This window comes from Salvelinus alpinus, chromosome 4 (genome assembly GCF_045679555.1).
Source record: "Salvelinus alpinus chromosome 4, SLU_Salpinus.1, whole genome shotgun sequence".
NCBI lineage: Eukaryota > Metazoa > Chordata > Actinopteri > Salmoniformes > Salmonidae > Salvelinus > Salvelinus alpinus.
Genome location: NC_092089.1, coordinates 20777586 through 20798053, shown reverse-complemented (window position 1 = coordinate 20798053; position 20468 = coordinate 20777586). Strand labels below are relative to the sequence as shown.

The following is a 20468-nucleotide window of genomic DNA, read 5'->3' as shown; positions in this document are numbered from 1 at the left end:
GTTAACAATAAATTTGTGGAGTGGTTGAAAAACGAGTTTTAATGACTCCAACCTAAGTGTATGGAAACTTCCGACTTCAACTGTAAGTATTCAGACCCTTTACTCAGTACTTTGTTGAAGCACCTTTGGCAGCGATTACAGCCTTGAGTCTTCTTGGGTATGATGGTACAAGCTTGGCACATCTGTATTTGAGGAGTTTCTCTCATTGTTCTCTGCAGATCCTCTCAAGCTCTGTCAGGTTGGATGGGGAGCGTCGCTGCACAGCTATTTTCAGGTCTCTCCAGAGATGTTCGATCGGGTTCAGGTCTAGGCTCTGGCAGGGCCACTGAAGGACATTCAGAGACTTGTCCCGAAGCCACTCATGCGTTGTCTTGGCTGTGTGCTTAGGGTTGTTGTCCTGTTGGAAAGTAAACCTTCGCCCCAGTCTGAGGTCCCAAGCGCTTTGGAGCAGGTTTTCATCAAGGATCTCTCTGTACTTTCCCTCAACCCTGACTAGTCTCCCAGTCCCTGCCACTGAAAATGTCCCCACATCATGATGCTGCCACCACCATGCTTCACCGTAAGGATGGTGCCAAGTTTCCTCCAGAAGTGACGCTTGGTATTCAGGCCAAAGAGTTCAATCTTGGTTTCTTGTTTCTCATGGTCTGAGAGTCCTTTAACGCAATTAGCCGGGAAGCTAACCGGCAGACAGACACAGACAAGACAACTTATTAGGAGTGTCTGGAGAGCAGTGTGCATGGTGAGGAGAGGAGGAAAAAGAACAACAGAAGAGAGAAAAGGAGATCAGAGTAAAGTCTGAAATTATTTGTATTAATCTCTGGGACAAATTGGTGGCTCAGTGCATGACGTTCTCCAGATCTGCTCTGTGACATCGCTGAGGAGATCACACCCCTGCTACTTCTGCTGCTGCTCTGTGGCATCGCTGAGGAGCTCACACCCCTGCTACTATTGCTGCTGCTCTGTGGCATCGCTGAGGAGCTCACACCCCTGCTACTATTGCTGCTGCTCTGTGGCATCGCTGAGGAGCTCACACCCCTGCTACTATTGCTGCTGCTCTGTGGCATCGCTGAGGAACTCACACCCCTGCTACTAGATTGTTTCTAATTCTGCACTGCAACTCAGTGCGGGACATGCGCTGGGGGCCGATCACCAGTCAGTACTGGGGGCAAAGGTAGTGTTTAGGGCCGGTGAACAGGCAGCGCTGGGGCTCAGAGATGCTGTCTCCATTCACTGGTGTTTGTGCCTTGAAAATAAAAAAAATAGAGGGCTATTTAGTACACATATCCAAAACATTAATGAACATCAAATATCATTAACCGAGACTACAATAGACTATATAATGTTACAAACGATTGAGTAGAGTAGGCCTGGCCTAGGTACTCAACTCTGCTCAAATGTTTGCAACATTTTGACTAGTTGGACCTTGCTACCAAACTTTAACTTTGGTGTTACCAATGTAGAAAGCTTATGATTTACTTTCTATGACTAAATTATGTTTGTTCAAAAGTTGTAAAGATCTTTAGTTTAGTTGGTTGGCTTGTTTTCCCTGCACGCGTATGCTGCTAGGCTAGTTAACCACTAGCCAGCCAAGTAGCTAGCGCTAACTGGCTAGCTATTATTAGCAAAACATGGCTACTCTTTTCATTTATGGCTGTAATGACAGGCTACATTTGAAGAGCAATTATGCGCGAATGTTCGCGTGTGCACACGTGCATGCACGTAAGCGGTGGTCACAAGTTTTGTACCACCAAAACCACCAGTGGGTAACTTTGAAACCCACTGGGATACATGATAGTGGCAACAAATAGAGTTGGGTTGGATATAGTAATGGCAGTCTACAGTATTTCTTACAATGTTCTATTTTGACTAGAATTGTGTTGGTCGTTGTTAACAGGTGCAGCTTTTATGCTATTCCAGTTCAAAATAGTTTCGCAAAATACTTTACCCCCCAATAGGTCTGTGCAATGGCTGGCGCTGCCCATGCTAACACGACCATGCTAACATATCGTTGATGATCGCAAAGAAACTTGGAGCAGTGAAAAAATGTAAGAATAAGTAAATAGACACGTGTGACGAAACATTTATAAAACAGTATATGAATAATTCAATACAGAAATGCCCATTACTGTACATTAATTCATTGTTTTATTTTTTTGCATGTAGGCCTACTGTAGTTTATATATTTACTTATACTTTAATATGTGTCTTCGTGGAACCAAGCTTGTCTATCTATGCATTGAAAGTTCCGTTACACGTAATAAAATATTATCATCATGGCTACATTATTTTGCAATGTTTTACCACAGATAGAACAATGAGAACATGATCGGTTTCACTGTGCATTTGGTGGTGCCCTGGACAGGAGGTGGAGATGGAAACACAAACAGATAGAACCAAACGTGTGCGCGAGGGAGTTCCCCCAAAACAAACCCCGTGCACGTGGCTGGAGAAAGGGGTGGAGCGAACCTCTTCGTTATTACGGTACTTATTCCGCTGTTGAGAACAGAAATATCTACCTCTGTCTAAACCGGTAACTCTAACTTGGAACCGGCTTTCGCGTTCGGCTAGGACATAGCCAGGATAAACGGTCAAATATATTGCTCTTGTAGGTAGCAGTAGTTTCAATTTTGAACATATTGAGTCGTGAATTATGAACGAATAGATAGACGTCTATGAACGTTTACGAATAACAACCACAGTATTTTGACTCTGTGTAATGTCTGATTTCTGAGCGTATCCAGTCTGCTACTCATAGGCCATGGCTTTAACGTTTTATTTTTTTAGATAGTAAATTAATGGGAACTTTTTCAATGTGAATATTATCGTATTATTAATCTTGTGTTCTTGTCGTGTTTGTTATCAGTTGCAAACAGAGACATCATCCTCGACCATTTCTGTGTCTGTCTCCCATTGAAGATGTTTTCCACGGCCACAAGAAACTTTGTGGAGGAGATAGGTGATGATGATGGCAGCTTGATCCCTGTGTCCAGTCTGATTGACTCAGACAAACTGGTCCCTCTCTCACTGGTTGTGAAACGCAAGCGTTTTTGGATTTGGCAGAAACCCAAATACCTGCCCACTGATTTTACCCTCAGTGATGTGCTGACTGGAGACACACCCTTAACCCCAGGTAAACACAAGAGCTGCCCCTCAGTTGAAATGATAAGCTGCACACCTGTACTCGCTACCTGTTTGTTTGCAGGTATAGGCTCCTCTCTCCCTCAGTGTGATACTGTGTGAATGTGTTCCTTGTGAAAGATCTGAGTGTTGATTCTGTTATCCATGCTACTGGAAAGATTATGAAGAGGATCCTATCATGATACATACAGTGATTTCAGAAAGTATTCACACCCCCTGATTTTTTCAACATTTTGTTGTGTTACAGCCGGAATTTAAAATGGATTACATATAGATTTTTTTTGACAATGGCCTAAACACAATACCCCATAATGTCAAAGTGGAATTATGATTATCTGTTAGGTCCCTCAGTTGAGTAGTGCATTTCAAACAGATTCAACCACAAAGACCAGGGAGGTTTTGCACCTATTGGTAGATGGGTTAAAAAAAAGCAGTCATTGAATGTCCCTTTGAGCATGGTGAAGTTATTCATTACACTTTGGATGGTGTATCAATACACCCAGTTGCTACAAAGATACAGGCATCCTTCCTAACTCAGTTGCCAGAAAGGAAGAAAACTGCTCAGGGATTTCACCATGAGGCCAATGATGACTTTAAAACAGTTACAGAGTTGAATATCTGTGACAGGAGATAACTGAGGATGGTTCAACAACATTGTAGTTACTCCACAATACCAACCTAAATGACAGAGTGATAAGAAGGATGCGTGGACAGAATATGCATCTTGTTTGCAACAAGGCACTAAAGTAATACTGCAAAAAAATGTACAGCAATTCACTTTTTGTCCTGAATACAAGTGTTATGTTTGGGGCAAATCCAATCCAACACATTACTGAATACCACTCTCCATATTTTCCAGCATAGTGGTGGCTGCATCATGTAATGGGTATGTTTGTAATCGTTAAGGACTGGGGAGCTTTTCAGGATATAAATACACGGAATGGAGCTAAGCACAGGCAGATTCACCATTTAGCAGGACACTAACCTAAAACACAACGGCAGATATACATTGGAGTTGCTTACCAAGAATACAGTGAATATTACCGAGTGGCCGAGTTACAGTTTTAACTTAAATCTACTTGAAAATCTATGATCAAAAACCAATTTGACAGAGCTACAAGAATTTTGAAAAACCATTTTTGCTTGCCTCCTACAGTTGTGGTCAAGACTGATTTCCTAAAGTACCAAGGGACATTTGGTGACAACAAATCAGGAAACCTTGAGTCAAATTTGGTTGCTGTAAACCTTAAAGTGGAGGGGAAAGACACATCTAAACTGCAGTCGTCCTTCGGCAGCCTGAAGAAAGAGGAGGTGGATGTACAGAAGTTGCTGCGCGACTCCAAAGACAAGTGAGTTCCTCTCTCTAATATCTACCTACAGTAGGCCTCAGTTCACCTGTACATACAGAAACCCCAGGTTACACTCAGATCACCTGTACATACATTAACCCCAGGTTACACTCAGTTCCCTGTATGTACAGTAACCCCAGGTTACACTCAGTTCACCTGTACGTACATTAACCCCAGGTTACACTCAGTTCACCTGTACATACAGTAACCCCACGTTACACTCAGTTCACCTGTACATACAGTAACCCCAGGTTACACTCAGTTCACCTGTACCTACATTAACCCCAGGTTACACTCAGTTCACCTGTACATACAGAAACCCCAGGTTACACTCAGTTCACCTGTATGTACAGTAACCCCAGGTTACACTCAGTTCACCTGTATGTACAGTAACCCCAGGTTACACTCAGTTCACCTGTATGTACAGTAACCCCAGGTTACACTCAGTTCACCTGTACATACATTAACCCCAGGTTACACTCAGTTCACCTGTACATACATTAACCCCAGGTTACACTCAGTTCACCTGTACATACATTAACCCCAGGTTACACTCAGTTCACCTGTACATACAGTAACCCAAGGCTAGACTCAGTTCACCTGTACATACAGTAACCCCAGGCTAGACTCAGTTCACCTGTACATACAGTAACCCCAGGTTACACTCAGTTCACCTGTATGTACATTTAACCCCAGGTTACACTCAGTTCACCTGTACATACATTAACCCCAGGTTACACTCAGTTCACCTGTACGTACATTAACCCCAGGTTACACTCAGTTCACCTGTATGTACAGTAACCCCAGGTTACACTCAGTTCACCTGTACCTACAGTAACCCCAGGTTACACTCAGTTCACCTGTATGTACAGTAACCCCAGGTTACACTCAGTTCACCTGTACCTACAGTAACCCCAGGTTACACTCAGTTCACCTGTATGTACAGTAACCCCAGGTTACACTCAGTTCACCTGTACCTACAGTAACCCCAGGTTACACTCAGTTCACCTGTACATACAGTAACCCTAGGTTACACTCAGTTCACCTGTACGTACAGTAACCCCAGGTTACACTCAGTTCACCTGTACGTACAGTAACCCCAGGTTACACTCAGTTCACCTGTACATACATTAACCCCAGGTTACACTCAGTTCACCTGTTCCTACAGTAACCCCAGGTTACACTCAGTTCACCTGTACCTACAGTAACCCCAGGTTACACTCAATTCACCTGTTCCTACAGTAACCCCAGGTTACACTCAGTTACCCTGTTCCTACAGTAACCCCAGGGTACACTCAGTTCACCTGTTCCTACAGTAGAGTCAGTGGTTAGTGAAAGGAAAACACACAGGCTGCATCCCAAATAGCAGCCTATTCCTTATATACGGTGCATTCGGAAAGTATTCAGACCCCTTGACTTTTTCAAAAAAAAAAATTAACATTACAGCCTTATTCAAAAATTGATTAAATTGTTTTTTTTTCTCTCATCGATCTACACACAATACCCCATAATGACAAAGCAAAAACAGGTTTTTAGTTTTGTTTGCTAATAAATAAATAAAAAACACTGAAATATTACATTTACATAAGTATTCAGACCCTTTACTCAGTACTTTGTTGAAGCACGTTTGGCAACGATTACAGCCTAGAGTCTTGGGTATGATGCTACAACCAAGATTTAACTCTTTGGCCTGAATGCCAAGCTTCACGTTTGGAATAAACCAGGTACCATCCCTACAGTGAAGCATGGAGGTGGCGGCATCATGCTGTGGGGATGTTTTTCAGTGGCAGGGACTGGGAAACTAGTCGGGATCGAGGGAAAGATGAACGGAGCAAAGTCCAGAGAGATCCTTGATGGAAACCTGCTCTAGAGTGCTCAGGACCTCAGACTGGGGCGAAGGTTCACCATCCAACAGGACAACAACCCTAAGCACACAGCCAAGACAACGCAGATGTGGTTTCGGGACAAGTCTCTGAATGTCCTTGAGTGGCCCAGCCAGAGCCCGGACTTGAACCCAATCTAACATCTCTGGAGAGACCTGAAAATAGCTGTGTAGCGACGCTCCCCATCCAACCTGACAGAGCTTGAGAGGATCTGCAGAGAAGAATGGGAGAAACTCTACAAATACAGGTGTGCCAAGAATACCCAAGAAGACTCTAGGCTGTAATCGCTGCCAAAAGTACTTCAACAAAGTACTGAGTAAAGGGTCTGAATACTTCTATAAATGTGATTTTTTTCAGTTTTTAATGTTGTATAAATTTGCTATTTAAAAAACAACTGTTTTTGCTTTGTCATTATGGGGTGTTATGTGTAGATTTACGAGGGGGGGAAACAATTTAATACATTTTAGAACAAGGCTGTAACGTAACGAAATGTGGAAAAAGTCAAGGGGTCTGAATACTTTACGAATACACTGTATATCACGGCATCTTTCCTCATGATCAATGTTTCTTCTTTGCTAACTGTATGCACTGACTGTATTCTAACTGCCCAACACCATATGGGCTGACTGTATTCTAACTGCCCAACACCATATGGGCTGACTGTATTCTAACTGCCCAACACCATATGGGCTGACTGTATTCTAACTGCCCAACACCATATGGGCTGACTGTATTCTAACTACCCAACACCATATGGGCTGACTGTATTCTAACTACCCAACACCATATGGGCGGACTGTATTCTAACTACCCATATGGGCTGACTGTATTCTAACTACCCGCATGGGCTGACTGTATTCTAACTACCCGTATGGGCTGACTGTATTCTAACTACCCGTATGGGCTGACTGTATTCTAACTACCCGTATGGGCTGACTGTATTCTAACTACCCGTATGGGCTGACTGTATTCTAACTACCCAACACCATATGGGTTTACTGTATTCTGACTGCCCAACACCATATGTATGCTATAATTAAAAAATAAAAATAGATTTATAATACCAGTAAATGTATTAATGAAGCGGAACACAGCTTTATGCGTAGCCTGGAGAAATCCAGTCTGTCTGTGCTAACATTCCATGGAATGTTGGCACGAACAGACTGGATTTCTCCAAGCTACTTTATAATCATCCAAGAAACATAACTTTGAATCATCTTTGACCTCATCAAAGGACAACTCTCTGATTTGTCTCTCCTTCAGGCTTTTGGACATGTCCCACTGTCTGATCCAGCAGTCCCGTGAGAAGACCAGGGAGGTGTTTGCGGTGGTGAAGGAGAGGATTGTGACGACCCAGCCGTGTTCAGTCATAGAGGAGGTCCAGCAGGGGGGGCAGATAGGGGAGCTGCTGACCTTCTGTGGGCCCAAGAGCACCCAGGTAGATGGAGAGAGATGAAGAGAGTTGTATGATTTATAAAAAAAAAATATTTGACATTTTAATTGAACCTTTATTTAACTATTGTTAGGCTTGGATATTGTATATTACTAGTGTTGAAGTTAACCATGTAGTTTACCCTGTATAGATGAATGTTTAAGCAGGGAAATTAGGGAAGAGGTTGCCTCCAAGGGCAACAGGCTGGATTGGACCTATGACAACACTGCAGATAGGCCTATGTGTGCTGGAGGCTGCAGCATTACTGCTGGACCAGCAAGGCCACAGATGAATGATGTTTAATGTATGTGGAGTGAAATGAGTAGTGAAGCGTGGATAGACTACTACAATATATCAGTCATGTGAATGGCTGATCAGGATTTATTAACACTGCCTTGTCATGTTAGGCTCTTATTCTATATCCCAATTATCCCTCATGTGCACTTGTTCACTTCCCTTGACTGGTTTGAAAGAAAATGACTCAAGTAAAAGTGAAAGTCGCCCAGTAAAATAGTACTTGAGTAAAAGTCTAAAAGTATTTGGTTTTAAATATACTTAAGTATCAAGGTAAATGTAATTGCTAAAATATACTTAAGAAGTAAAAGTATAAATCATTTAAAATTCCTTATATTAAGCAAACCAGATGGTTCCATTTTCATGTTTTATTTAATTTACGGATAGCCAGGGGCACACTACAACACTCAGAAATAATTTACAAATGAAGCATTTGTGTTTAGTGAGTCCGTCAGACCAGAGGCAGTAGGATAACCAGGGACGATCTCTGTTTAGTGAGTCCGTCAGACCAGAGGCAGTAGGATGACCAGGGACGATCTCTGTTCAGTGAGTCCGTCAGACCAGAGGCAGTAGGATGACCTGGGAGATCTCTGTTTAGTGAGTCCGCAGGTCAGAGGCAGTAGGATGACCAGGGACGATCTCTGTTTAGTGAGTCCGTCAGACCAGAGGCAGTAGGATGACCAGGGACGATCTCTGTTTAGTGAGTCCGTCAGACCAGAGGCAGTAGGATGACCAGGGACGATCTCTGTTTAGTGAGTCCGTCAGACCAGAGGCAGTAGGATGACCAGGGACGATCTCTGTTTAGTGAGTCCGTCAGACCAGAGGCAGTAGGGATGACCAGGGACGATCTCTGTTTAGTGAGTCCGTCAGACCAGAGGCAGTAGGATGACCAGGGACGATCTCTGTTTAGTGAGTCCGTCAGACCAGAGGCAGTAGGATGACCAGGGACGATCTCTGTTTAGTGAGTCCGTCAGACCAGAGGCAGTAGGATGACCAGGGACGATCTCTGTTTAGTGAGTCCGTCAGACCAGAGGCAGTAGGGATGACCAGGGACGATCTCTGTTTAGTGAGTCCGTCAGACCAGAGGCAGTAGGATGACCAGGGACGATCTCTGTTTAGTGAGTCTGTCAGATCAGAGGCAGTAGGATGACCAGGGACGATCTCTGTTTAGTGAGTCCGTTAGATCAGAGGCAGTAGGATGACCAGGGATGATCTCTTGATAAATGTGTGAATTGGACCATTCAAAATGTAGCGAGTACTTTTGAGTGTCGGGAAAATGTATGAAGTAAAAAGTACATTATTTTCTTTAGGAATGCAGTGAAGTAAAAGTTTGCAAAATATGAATAGTAAAGTACAGATACCCCCAAAAATTACTTAAGTAGTACTTTACACCGCTGTCCACAGGTGTCTGTGAAGGAGAACACCAGTCTGCACAAAGACAGCAACGTATTTCTGGAGATTCCTGCCCATACCGTCATCGCTTACGCCATTATTGAGCTGCAGATCAAACTCAATGGACACAATGGTGAGGGAGCCTTTATTTTCCAGTTTCTCCGGTGAAAACAAATGTTTTAAACTAGTGGGAATGAAAAACCCTCACCTGGACCCATAATCAGACTATGTAGGTTGTATATTACAAATACTTATTAAGTACATGGTCTCTGTTAATGTTCAGTACTGTATGTCCAATGTATTTGAATGTGTGTCTGTATTAATAGGTTCATACTACTGTCTCCTTGTCTTGTTTCTCAGAGCTGTGCCTAATGTCCTACACTCTTGTCCTCAGAGCTGTGCCTAATGTCCCACACTCTTGTCCTCAGAGCTGTGCCTAATGTCCCACACTCTTGTCCTCAGAGCTGTGCCTAATGTCCCACACTCTTGTCCTCAGAGCTGTGCCTAATGTCCCACACTCTTGTCCTCAGAGCTACGCCTAATGTCCTACACTCTTGTCCTCAGAGCTGTGCCTAATGTCCCACACTCTTGTCCTCAGAGCTGTGCCTAATGTCCCACACTCTTGTCCTCAGAGCTGTGCCTAATGTCCCACACTCTTGTCCTCAGAGCTGTGCCTAATGTCCCACACTCTTGTCCTCAGAGCTGTGCCTAATGTCCCACACTCTTGTCCTCAGAGCTGCGCCTAATGTCCCACACTCTTGTCCTCAGAGCTGTGCCTAATGTCCCACACTCTTGTCCTCAGAGCTGTGCCTAATGTCCCACACTCTTGTCCTCAGAGCTGTGCCTAATGTCCCACACTCTTGTCCTCAGAGCTGTGCCTAATGTCCCACACTCTTGTCCTCAGAGCTGCGCCTAATGTCCCACACTCTTGTCCTCAGAGCTACGCCTAATGTCCTACACTCTTGTCCTCAGAGCTGTGCCTAATGTCCCACACTCTTGTCCTCAGAGCTGTGCCTAATGTCCCACACTCTTGTCCTCAGAGCTGTGCCTAATGTCCGACACTCTTGGGGGGTTTGAGGTGGATGGGCCTGTTAAGAAGAGCTTAGTGGGGGTGTCTGGCGCTCACGACGACACCCCAAAGAAGAGCTGCTTTCAGAGAGGTAATGAGACTAATGGAAGTTCCCCTCCTTTAGTAGGCCCACGTACCAATTTAAATTGTTATTATTATTATCATTAGATTTCTGGCAGGGGAACTCAGTCGGGGTCTCAACTTACTGTTGAGAGTTAGAATAGTAGAATACACAAGGTGCCGTTTCAACATTTGGTTGTGGATCAACAGTTTTTAGATTGCTAAGTTAGTCTAGCCAGCTGTCTAAACTTAACCCAGCCTAAAACCTCAAACAGCAAGCAATGCAGGTGTAGAAGCACCCCCATTGATTTGGTTAGTCACTCTCACTCAGATATCATATTAAAAACTGCAAACATGGTTGCTTAGGGTAAAATCTGACTGCATGTGTGGGAATGGATGTGGGCAGGCAGACCCGCGAGACACTGCGGCCCCTCAGGATGACTTCATATTTTTTTGTGGCCCCAACCCCCATCAAAGTTCCCCGTCCCTGGTCTAGTGGTAGACGTCCCTGGTCTAGTGGTAGACGTCCCTGGTCTAGTGGTAGACGTCCCTGGTCTAGTGGTAGACGTCCCTGGTCTAGTGGTAGACGTCCCTGGTCTAGTGGTGGACGTCCCTGGTCTAGTGGTGGACGTACCTGGTCTAGTGGTGGACGTACCTGGTCTAGTGGTAGACGTCCCTGGTCTAGTGGTAGACGTCCCTGGTCTAGTGGTAGACGTCCCTGGTCTAGTGGTAGACGTCCCTGGTCTAGTGGTAGACGTCCCTGGTCTAGTGGTAGACGTCCCTGGTCTAGTGGTAGACGTCCCTGGTCTAGTGGTAGACGTACCTGGTCTAGTGGTAGACGTCCCTGGTCTAGTGGTAGACGTCCCTGGTCTAGTGGTAGACGTCCCTGGTCTAGTGGTAGACGTCCCTGGTCTAGTGGTAGACGTCCCTGGTCTAGTGGTAGACGTCCCTGGTCTAGTGGTAGACGTCCCTGGTCTAGTGGTAGACGTACCTGGTCTAGTGGTAGACGTCCCTGGTCTAGTGGTAGACTTATACTGAATGTTACATGTTGTTCTTTATGTGAAACTCTTAATGACCCTGCCACACTCAGGTTGTAGAACTGATTTACAACACATTTAACACAATGGTTGTTGTGATACAACTGTTCTTTTTGTGATAAATTGTCTGCATAGAAATGTTTACTCAATCATTGTGCCGTGGCTCCACAGTCCACAACGCTTGTGGAATTATTTTTGTCCAGATAAGCTTGTGCCAAATGCGTTGTACATACAACATGAGTGTGTACAGGGCCAATGTCTAGCGTATCCTACCGTAGGACCATGAAGGTCCAGAGGTTGTTTGTGTAGGGGCGGCAGGTAGCCTAGTGGTTAGAGCGTTGGGCCAGTAACCGAAAGGTTGCTAGATCGAATCCTGAGCTGACAAGGTAAAAATCTGTCATTCTGCCCCTGAACAAGGCAGTTAACCCACTGTTCCTAGGTTGTTGTTATAAATAAGAATTTGTTCTTAACTTTCTTGCCTAGATAAATAAATAAATCGGTAATATCAACAAACGAGCTCATAAGGAGGATCATGTGTCTTCGTGTAAAAGGTTAAAGGATAGCACTACCTTGGAGAGATCACTATCTTTTCTCTAACAATTCATTTTTAAAAATAAATTCATACATTATTTATGTCCAATTGTGTTTGTGAAATCTCTGTGATACGGTGGCAGCTGAGTCAAACTTCTGCTAGATGCAAAGTGTTTGTTGTTTGTGTGTTTATAGAACTGGAGAAACTGAGTGGTCATTTCCAGCAGCTGTCAGTCCTGCCAGCAGCCACACGTTCCTCCCTGCTCCAGCTCCTCAAGACAACCATGGAGGACAGAGAGGCAGTCAGTGTGTTGGAGAGTGTGGTGAGTGAGACGTACAGAAACTGGGCCCAAACACACACACAGTCCTACAGTTAGACACACTTTATTATGAGCGGATTACTGGACATGAATCAGCAGCTTTCTGAAAATGCTGAACATACTAACTTCTCATTCAGTTTCATCATTATAGTCTACCATAGTATCTTAAATATTTTCTGTCTCTAACCTTCAAAATGCTGAACATACTAACTTCTCATTACATCCTCTCTGTCATCATTATAGTCTACCATAGTATCCTAAATATCTTGTCTCTAACCTTCACTCTTGTGTTACCATACGAGTCATTTACCAGACACTCTTATCCAGAGAGACTTACAGTCAGTACATTCAACTAAGTTTAGCAGGAAAGAACAAACCACACATCTCACATATTCTTTCTAATAATGTCTCTTCTCACAGCTGGACCAGATGTGCACAGGTAAGACAGCTGACCTGGGTGAGGTTAAGGAAGTGTCTCAGATGCAGACAGTCCAGGCCATACTGGACCTTCTAGAGCATTCCGACTCCAGCCCGACACCCTCCCTCCTCAGTGATTCCAGCCAGACACCCTCCCTTCTCAGTGCCACTCATCCCATTATCAGTGCCATGGATGGTGAGACACTGAGCAGTGAATATTAGTCTAGTCTAGTAGACTAGTTGAATATTAAGTGCCAGTTCAGTTCACTATCAGAACAGTCTCTAGCAGTTGCATTTATCAGGAAAACTGGCATCTCACTCCATGAACATTTTATTTTCTCAGTCCCCACAATGCCCTGAAAACCACTTCCTGTTTTACACCATCTGTGAATCTTTATTTCTCAGGAATGACAGATGAGGGTCTCTCTGTGTTAGGATCCTGTTGCAGTCCTCCAGTCTTACAGGCCCTGCAGATCCTGGTGCGTTCACACTTCCCCTTTTGTTACACTTAGCCTGGTAAAAAAGTCTGATTACTTCTTCAGAAATATTGTACTGTGTGACCTGTTCACCACTTGGCTAAGCTAAATAAAGGTTAAATTAATCCAATAGTTGTTTGGAATAGATTAAGGGCGGCAGGTAGCCTTGCAGTTAGAGCGTTGGGCCAGTAACCCCACTCCCTGTGGGTGCCGGGATATGCAACAAACACCTTTCTATTACACACTGTGTAACAGGACAAATATAAAACACCCCCAAATTATTATTACAATACTTCATTCTCCATTTTGAAATTGTCATTGCATCTTACAGACATGACATCACAGTATATAATCATATTCCTGTGCTGCTTGTCCTCCAGGTGCAGCATGTGGCAGCAGGGAGTGGAGAGACCCTCTCTCTGAGAGATGCAGGTCTGGCTGTTCTGACTGAGGAGGAGGTGTTTGGGAGGACAGAGAGTCTCTTTGGTCACTCTAAAGTTACACTGAAGAGAGAAGAGGACACACTGAGGACAGAGATGAAGGACCAGCCTGGATACCTTCCTCTAGTCATGAGTATCACTGTGAAAGGCCTGGCCTCTTTAGTGTAAGGAGAGAGACTGAGTAAGAGAAGGAGGAGCGGTTTCCTTCCTCTCCGGCAACTGAGTTAGGAAGGGCGCCTGTATCTTTGTAGCGACTGGGTGTATTGACACACCATCCAAAGTGTAATGAATAACTTCACCATGCTCAAAGGGATATTCAATGTCTGCTTTTTTTTATACCCATCTACCAATAGGTGCCCTTCTTTGCGAACCATTGGAAAACCTCCTTGGTCTTTGTTGAACCTGTGCTTGAAATTCACTGCTCGACTGAGGGACCTTACAGTTAACTGTATGTGTGGGGTAGTCATTCAAAAATCATATTAAACACTATTATTGCACACAGTCCATGCAACTTGTGATTTTACTCCTGATCTTTAGGCTTGCCATAACCAGGTTTTCATTTTTAATTCCTTTGTAAACATTTCGAAAAACAATTCCACTGTGACATTATGGGGTATTGTATGTAGATCAGTGACTTAAAATCAGGTTGTAACAAAATGTGAAAAAAGTCAAGGGGTGTGAAGACTTTCTGAAGGCACTATTACCGGATGACGTTGTCATGGCCAATAGGAGTGATATAACCTTACAGGATCAGTATTAAGACTACACCCAAGAACTGTTGAGTGTTTTCCAAGGCGCGTTATAGAGTAGTGCACTGGACAGCTGACAATGATCCTTTTAAAGGCATGTTTTTGTTTGTGGAGATTTGCATTCACTGCAAAAGGTGCATCAAGCGTAAAATTACCTTTAAAAGTCACGTTATTATAGAGCAGTGCATTACACGTATCTTGGATCCTGGTCTAAAACTACTCCTCAGAATTGGGAGCCTTAAGGGATTTATTCAATCCGTATCGCAAAAGTTCAGCGTTCCAGCGTGTGTTGATAAAACGTTTACTGGAGACAGGAGATCAAGTTGAGACATAGGATGAGGTGGATATTTGTATAATAAGGCAGTTTATTCACAGGTAAAAATATCTTAGCAATCGTGCAGCACGGCCCCGTTCTGTCTGACTCGTATGGAATCGTCGGAAAAGAGACCCCTAAACATTTTGTGCTGATTATATATGCAACAAATGAAGTAGGTTGATCTTGTAGTCTGGCCTTCCGATTGGTCGATCTGGGTCGTGGGTAGTCCTGTTCGGGCCTGATGTCGACGTTCCATTGGCTCTTAACATAGTTCTTTGTCTTAGAGTCTCAACCTCGAGCAGAATGCATGTGCGTTTGTTTTAGCAGGGGCCTGTTCATGGGGGAGGGGAGTGTGTGTGGGTCTGTGGTTATTATAAGGGTACGAAGTGTGTGGGTATAGAGGGGGATGGGTGCATGTTGTGTCAAGTATAGCTTGTGTTGAGAAGTTGTTAAAACAAGTTGCCAGTATCTATTACAATTTCTTACAAATCCCCCTCTTCACGTCTTATAGACGTGAATAAATTAGATAAAATTTGTCAGAAGACAAATTTTTGATTCCCCCTCTTCACGTCTCACAAGAGACGTGACATAAAGTAAACAAAGCTATGGGATAAAATTTGTCAGAAGACAAATTTTTAATTCCCCCTCTTCACGTCTCACAAGAGACGTGACATAAAGTAAACAAAGCTATGGGATCAAATTTGTCAGAAGACAAATTTTTAATTCCCCCTCTTCACGTCTCACAAGAGACGTGACATAAAGTAAACAAAGCTATGGGATAAAATTTGTCAGAAGACACATTTTTAATTCCCCCTCTTCACAACTAGGGTCAGACCACAAGAGACGTGACATAAAAGTTTCTTAGTCCTCAAATAGATAGACAGGTCCAGCTTCCCCATCATCAAGCAATGGGAACATTCGGGCCCTTTCCTGATTAGGGTCTATGGCGGCAGTGATAACACGGCTAGCAAGCGTGCGCGCACATGGAATGCAACAGCATCCACAAAGTACAAGAATGCCCGCAAAAACGGAAATCGATACTAGGATAGAGGAAACCAGCGTCTTATATTTACCAAAAGCATCCATCCATGAGTCCCACATAGAAGTGTCCACTCCAGAATGCTGTTTCATCTTACCATTAAGGGTACGAAGTCCCTCCAATGCTACAGTCAGACTCCCATCCGTAGCTGTGTTGTTGGGAATGAAAGTACAACACTGCTCCCCAAACATGGCACAAACACCTCCGCGTTCAGCCAACAACATATCTACCGTGATTCTATTTTGAAATGCCATCAGGGATGTAGCTGCCAATTGGCCATGGACCGCCTCGAAGCCTTGTTGAGTCCAAAATCACACATTATTAACCAAAAAACGAAAAAAATTTAAACCCTCAGGTCCATCCCTCTATACAACCTGTACCAGGTGGGCTCGTCGCCACCCGGGAACTTCAAACCTTCACAACAGGGAGGACAAACATCACTTTTTATTCATTCGACAACCTCAACTACAGCAAACCAAGGGTCCTCCTCTGTGAGGCCCACTCTCCTGCGAAAGCTTGATTCCGCATCAGCCTCTCCAACTGGTGCATCAAGCAACGGCATCATACCCGAGGTCCTTGCCAGATCTGTAACAGACTTCTTCAAACAAGGTATGATACAGGCAGCACAGCACATGAGTATAAGAAAAACAACAACTAGGGTCAGAAATCCAGTATTCATCATTGCAGTGTACTTACCAAACCAACCACCCAGCCAGGGGAACAGTCCACTCTCCTCCACACCTGCAAGACCCTCCATCTCCACCGATAACCTTGCCAACCCACTCAGAGCTTTTTGAAATGCTCCCATCCGGACTAGTATTGTTAGGGACAAATGTGCAACACTGTTCTCCAATTTTTTACATACACCTCCCTGGTTGGCCAGAATCATGTCCAGTTCTAGTCTACTTTGTCTACTGGTTTGAGAGGTAGCATCCAATCGTTCAGCCATCCCCGTAAGTACTGTGTGGGTGTAGTTAACAAATCATTGTTGATTATATTAAAGATAATTGATCCAGGCATTTTGTTTAGTATCAACAATAGCTGGGCAAATGGTGGGCATCAGATGCCACAGACCATCATTCCTGTTTGATGTCTGGAATTCGTGGGGGACCCCTATTGGGACCCCAACAGGTTGGTGTGGATGTTATCTGTACCCTCGGACCAAGGAGCGTCACGGTTCTGCCGTCTCCTGGGAGCCTCTGTGTCATGTGCAGCTCCCAGAAGTTGGTTAGCTGTAACCTCAATAATAGGCAATGGTGTTGTCAGACTGGCCAAAGCACATGTGCAACGACAATTTCCTTTCAAAATGGGGTCAATCGCCTGGCAGGTCCCCACATCCACCATACATCAGCAACACCTCTAGTTAATAGTGGCATTAGTGATGCAGGCAGTAGTAGGGAGCCTCCCATAGTCTATACCCCTACCTGTACCAGTGATACAGCTTTAATATCCCCCATATGCCTTAACTCCCCACGGTATCTTCTGGGGAGGAACTTCTGTACCGGATTGGAGAGCTTAGGTGGTGGTGTGGGACTTGGTCTTGAAGTGGTGGAGGAGACCGGCTGAATCCCTGGTCCGTTGGAACTGGTGGTGGTTCTGGCAGTACTGTGATGGTAACATCCCCATCGTATCCTAATCAGACAGCTCAGGACCGCAAGCAGTCCTGTAAAGCCCCATCCTCTCCCAGAGAACACATCATCAGCCAGAGATCAAGCAACACTTTCACTTCTATGAACGTTCACAGTGATGAAAGGACGGGGTCAGGGATTTTTCATTAAGGAGTTGACCCCCGAGCTTTATTAGCAACAGTTCTTCTCCTTAACTCTGTGACCATTCGGCAGTGTCAGTGTGTCTCACCCTCCAAGTGCGATATGCCCCCAGGTCGAGTGAATCACCTTCTCCTTTAATTCACCTGTAACGCATAAAATCCTGGACATACAGGTTTGGTTAACCACCAGTTTCTCATTTGTTTTATCTGATTATATATTTAACTTCTATGCCTATTTGTTAGCTAGAAATTTTTTATTTTAAATTAGTTTATTATCCAATAGGCACCATCCTATCCTAGACCACAATGTACCCCTCCCCCATTTGATACCTGGCTCTGGCCAGGTATCAACCTTACCTACTCTGAATAATGACTTAGGTAAGATTATTAATATATGTTTTACAGTGTGTATACCTTATCAACAGTAAAGTACCACTCCTAAGAACTGAAACTTATTTCTTTTCATTAATGATTTAAATGCTTATGTATTTTCCTGCCCTATAGGCTTAAAATATCTCCTGTTCAAACCTCAATGTATCATATCTTCCCCCATTTATTATCGATGACAAATGGGATTTTTTCTGTTGTATTACCAAATCAATAATAGCCCATTCCAAACCGTCATAGCCAATGTTTAAAAACAGAAACCTGACTCCTCTGTGGTTAAAACTACAATTATGGTCAAGAGTTATAAACTCTATTATACTCAATTTACCTCAAAATTAGTATTCCAAATGACCACAATTTCATTATCCTCACTACATTCCCCCGTGGGTGATCAAACCACATGAAAATGCAATGAAAACAGGTCAAGAGGTTACATCACCTCCTTACATTCGTGTTCCATACTATGTCTAGACATACTAAAAGAACCCTTTATCTTAAAAAATCCCTTGTCTAAATAAAACTCAGAAAATAATCCTCCTAATATATATATAAGTGTACTCCTTTAAGATATCTTATCTCTGGGAACACGGAAACCCTTAACCTAAACGTTTACTACAAAAACAAAATTATGTCACCAGCATTCAACCAGGCTCCCCGTCGGCTGGGAGACCGTTGAGTGCTGCAATACTGCCATCTTCTGTCCATTCTCTGCACAGCTCTCCACCAGCTCTATACAACCTTCTCAATTTGAGCCATATTAGTTTGTTATTATAACTTTTGTTTTATAATTTTTGATTTTTAAAAAAATGATCTGTTATTACCTAGTTAGACTAGAGTGTCCGTGACATACATCCATGGGGATCCGGTTATAGTTGTTCTATTAACCATGTGAAAGTGCCCAGGGACACCCCAAATATCAGTAGGAATATCACAAATAAGGGGCCAGATATCCGTAGCCTTGCCCAGGGAGGGAGAAATGTCCCTCTAACTGGGCGAGGTTCCTTTTTCAGGGGAGGCGGAGTTTGATGCCGCATCCCCTGAGTCAGGAATGTCTTCATTTGGAATCAGCTCTGACTTCTGTCAGTGTTCTAGAAGGGATTGGGGCTGGAGTGCAATGTGTGAGGTGGTGCCAAGGTGCGCCTGATTTACCTTTGACCTGGACTGAGTGTGAAGTAACCTCCCTCACTTCGTACGGTCCAGTCCACCTGGGTTCTAGCCACTTTCTCTTGTGGACTTTTTTTTTTTACCTTCAGTGTTGGCGGATCTCCCGTCAGCTCCCCCTCTTGGACCTTGTGAATCTGTGTGGAGAGAGCTGCAGAAAGTTCCGTCAATTTTCTCACATAATCAGACATTACAATTTGTTGTACATCAAGGGCGGGCATATGACCTCCCTCCCTTGGTGGACCAGGCATGACTCTTCCAGCCATTATCTCATGAGGAGAGAGATGGGTGCCTGCACCTGGAGAGGCTCTCATGGCCATCAACGCCAGGGGCAGGGCTTCAACCCAAATCAACTTCAAACCTGCACATACATTTGATTGGCGCGTTTCACGAGGCTTCGAGATTGTGGCCCGTACACTAACCCAAACTTGTGCACAATACCCAATCTTTCCTCCACCTGTCTCAGGTGTTGGTTACTGAAATGGGACCCGTTTGTCGGATCGGATTTGCCTTGGAACTCCATACCTTGGTATGAGTTCAGTTTGCAGCCACTTAATGACTGACCTGGCATCCTCACGTGCTGTTGGTATTTCCTCGACCCATTTGGAAAACCTGTCTACCATTACCAAAAGGTACCTTTTCCCATATGTCACATTATCTGGCTCCATGTCAGTGTAATCTATTCTCCTGTCCTGAAAACAAGCGGTAGGGACTGGGTATGAACCCATGGGCGTTTGATATGGTTTCTTTGGATTATGGCTACCACAAATGCGACACTCATCACAAAACAAATCTGTCATGTCTTTCATGTGGGGGTGCCACCAGATGTGGGACACCTTCTGTAAAGTCTTTAGTTTGCCTTCGTGTGTGGGCCCATGAGCTTCCCGTATTAGTTCTGGACAGAGGTTTGCAGGGGCCACTAGTCTGCCATCATGGCATCTCCACAGTTCGTCAGGTCCTTTGGTGGCCCCTTTCTGTCCCCATACTGAGTGTTCATAGGGTCCTGCTGAAAACTGGAGTTCTTTTATGTGTTGCTTTGTGAGCTCAGTCCGAGCTGGTTGGGTCTGTAGTACCATTTGTCTCGGGGTGTATCCGCCAGCTTTCTTGGCTGCTTTATCAGCTGCATCATTTCCCTCACTGACTCTGTTTTTCAGTTGTTGGTGTCCTTTACACTTCATGATGGCCACCTTCTCAGGTAGTGAGACCGATT

The 20468-nt window shown here is 44.2% G+C and overlaps 1 protein-coding gene across 2 annotated transcripts; it reads left to right on the top strand.

Annotated features, from left to right (window-relative positions):
- Positions 1 to 2462: 2462 nt before the first annotated feature.
- Positions 2463 to 14340, top strand: LOC139573005 (gasdermin-E-like). 2 transcript variants are annotated; one of them, XM_071395970.1, is made up of 10 exons: positions 2463 to 2605; positions 2917 to 3130; positions 4295 to 4487; positions 7634 to 7808; positions 9501 to 9621; positions 10529 to 10648; positions 12381 to 12508; positions 12926 to 13118; positions 13328 to 13401; positions 13779 to 14340. In XM_071395970.1, exons 2-10 carry the CDS (start codon positions 2917 to 2919, stop codon positions 14004 to 14006), a joined length of 1446 nt encoding a protein of 481 aa, XP_071252071.1. In that variant the 5' UTR covers positions 2463 to 2605; the 3' UTR covers positions 14007 to 14340. The 2 variants fall into 2 exon arrangements, with proteins under 2 accessions (XP_071252071.1, XP_071252072.1); XM_071395971.1 differs by having other exon boundaries at positions 2480 to 2605; positions 2864 to 3130.
- Positions 14341 to 20468: the final 6128 nt, after the last annotated feature.

Excerpts from the sequence above, each read along its gene's own strand:
- LOC139573005 (XM_071395970.1), top strand. The coding sequence starts at position 2,917 with ATGTTTTCCACGGCCACAAGAAACTTTGTGGAGGAGATAGGTGATGAT. Across the intron at positions 10,649-12,380 it reads GAAGAGCTGCTTTCAGAGAG|AACTGGAGAAACTGAGTGGT; the intron begins GTAATGAGACTA and ends GTGTGTTTATAG. Across the intron at positions 13,402-13,778 it reads TACAGGCCCTGCAGATCCTG|GTGCAGCATGTGGCAGCAGG; the intron begins GTGCGTTCACAC and ends CTTGTCCTCCAG.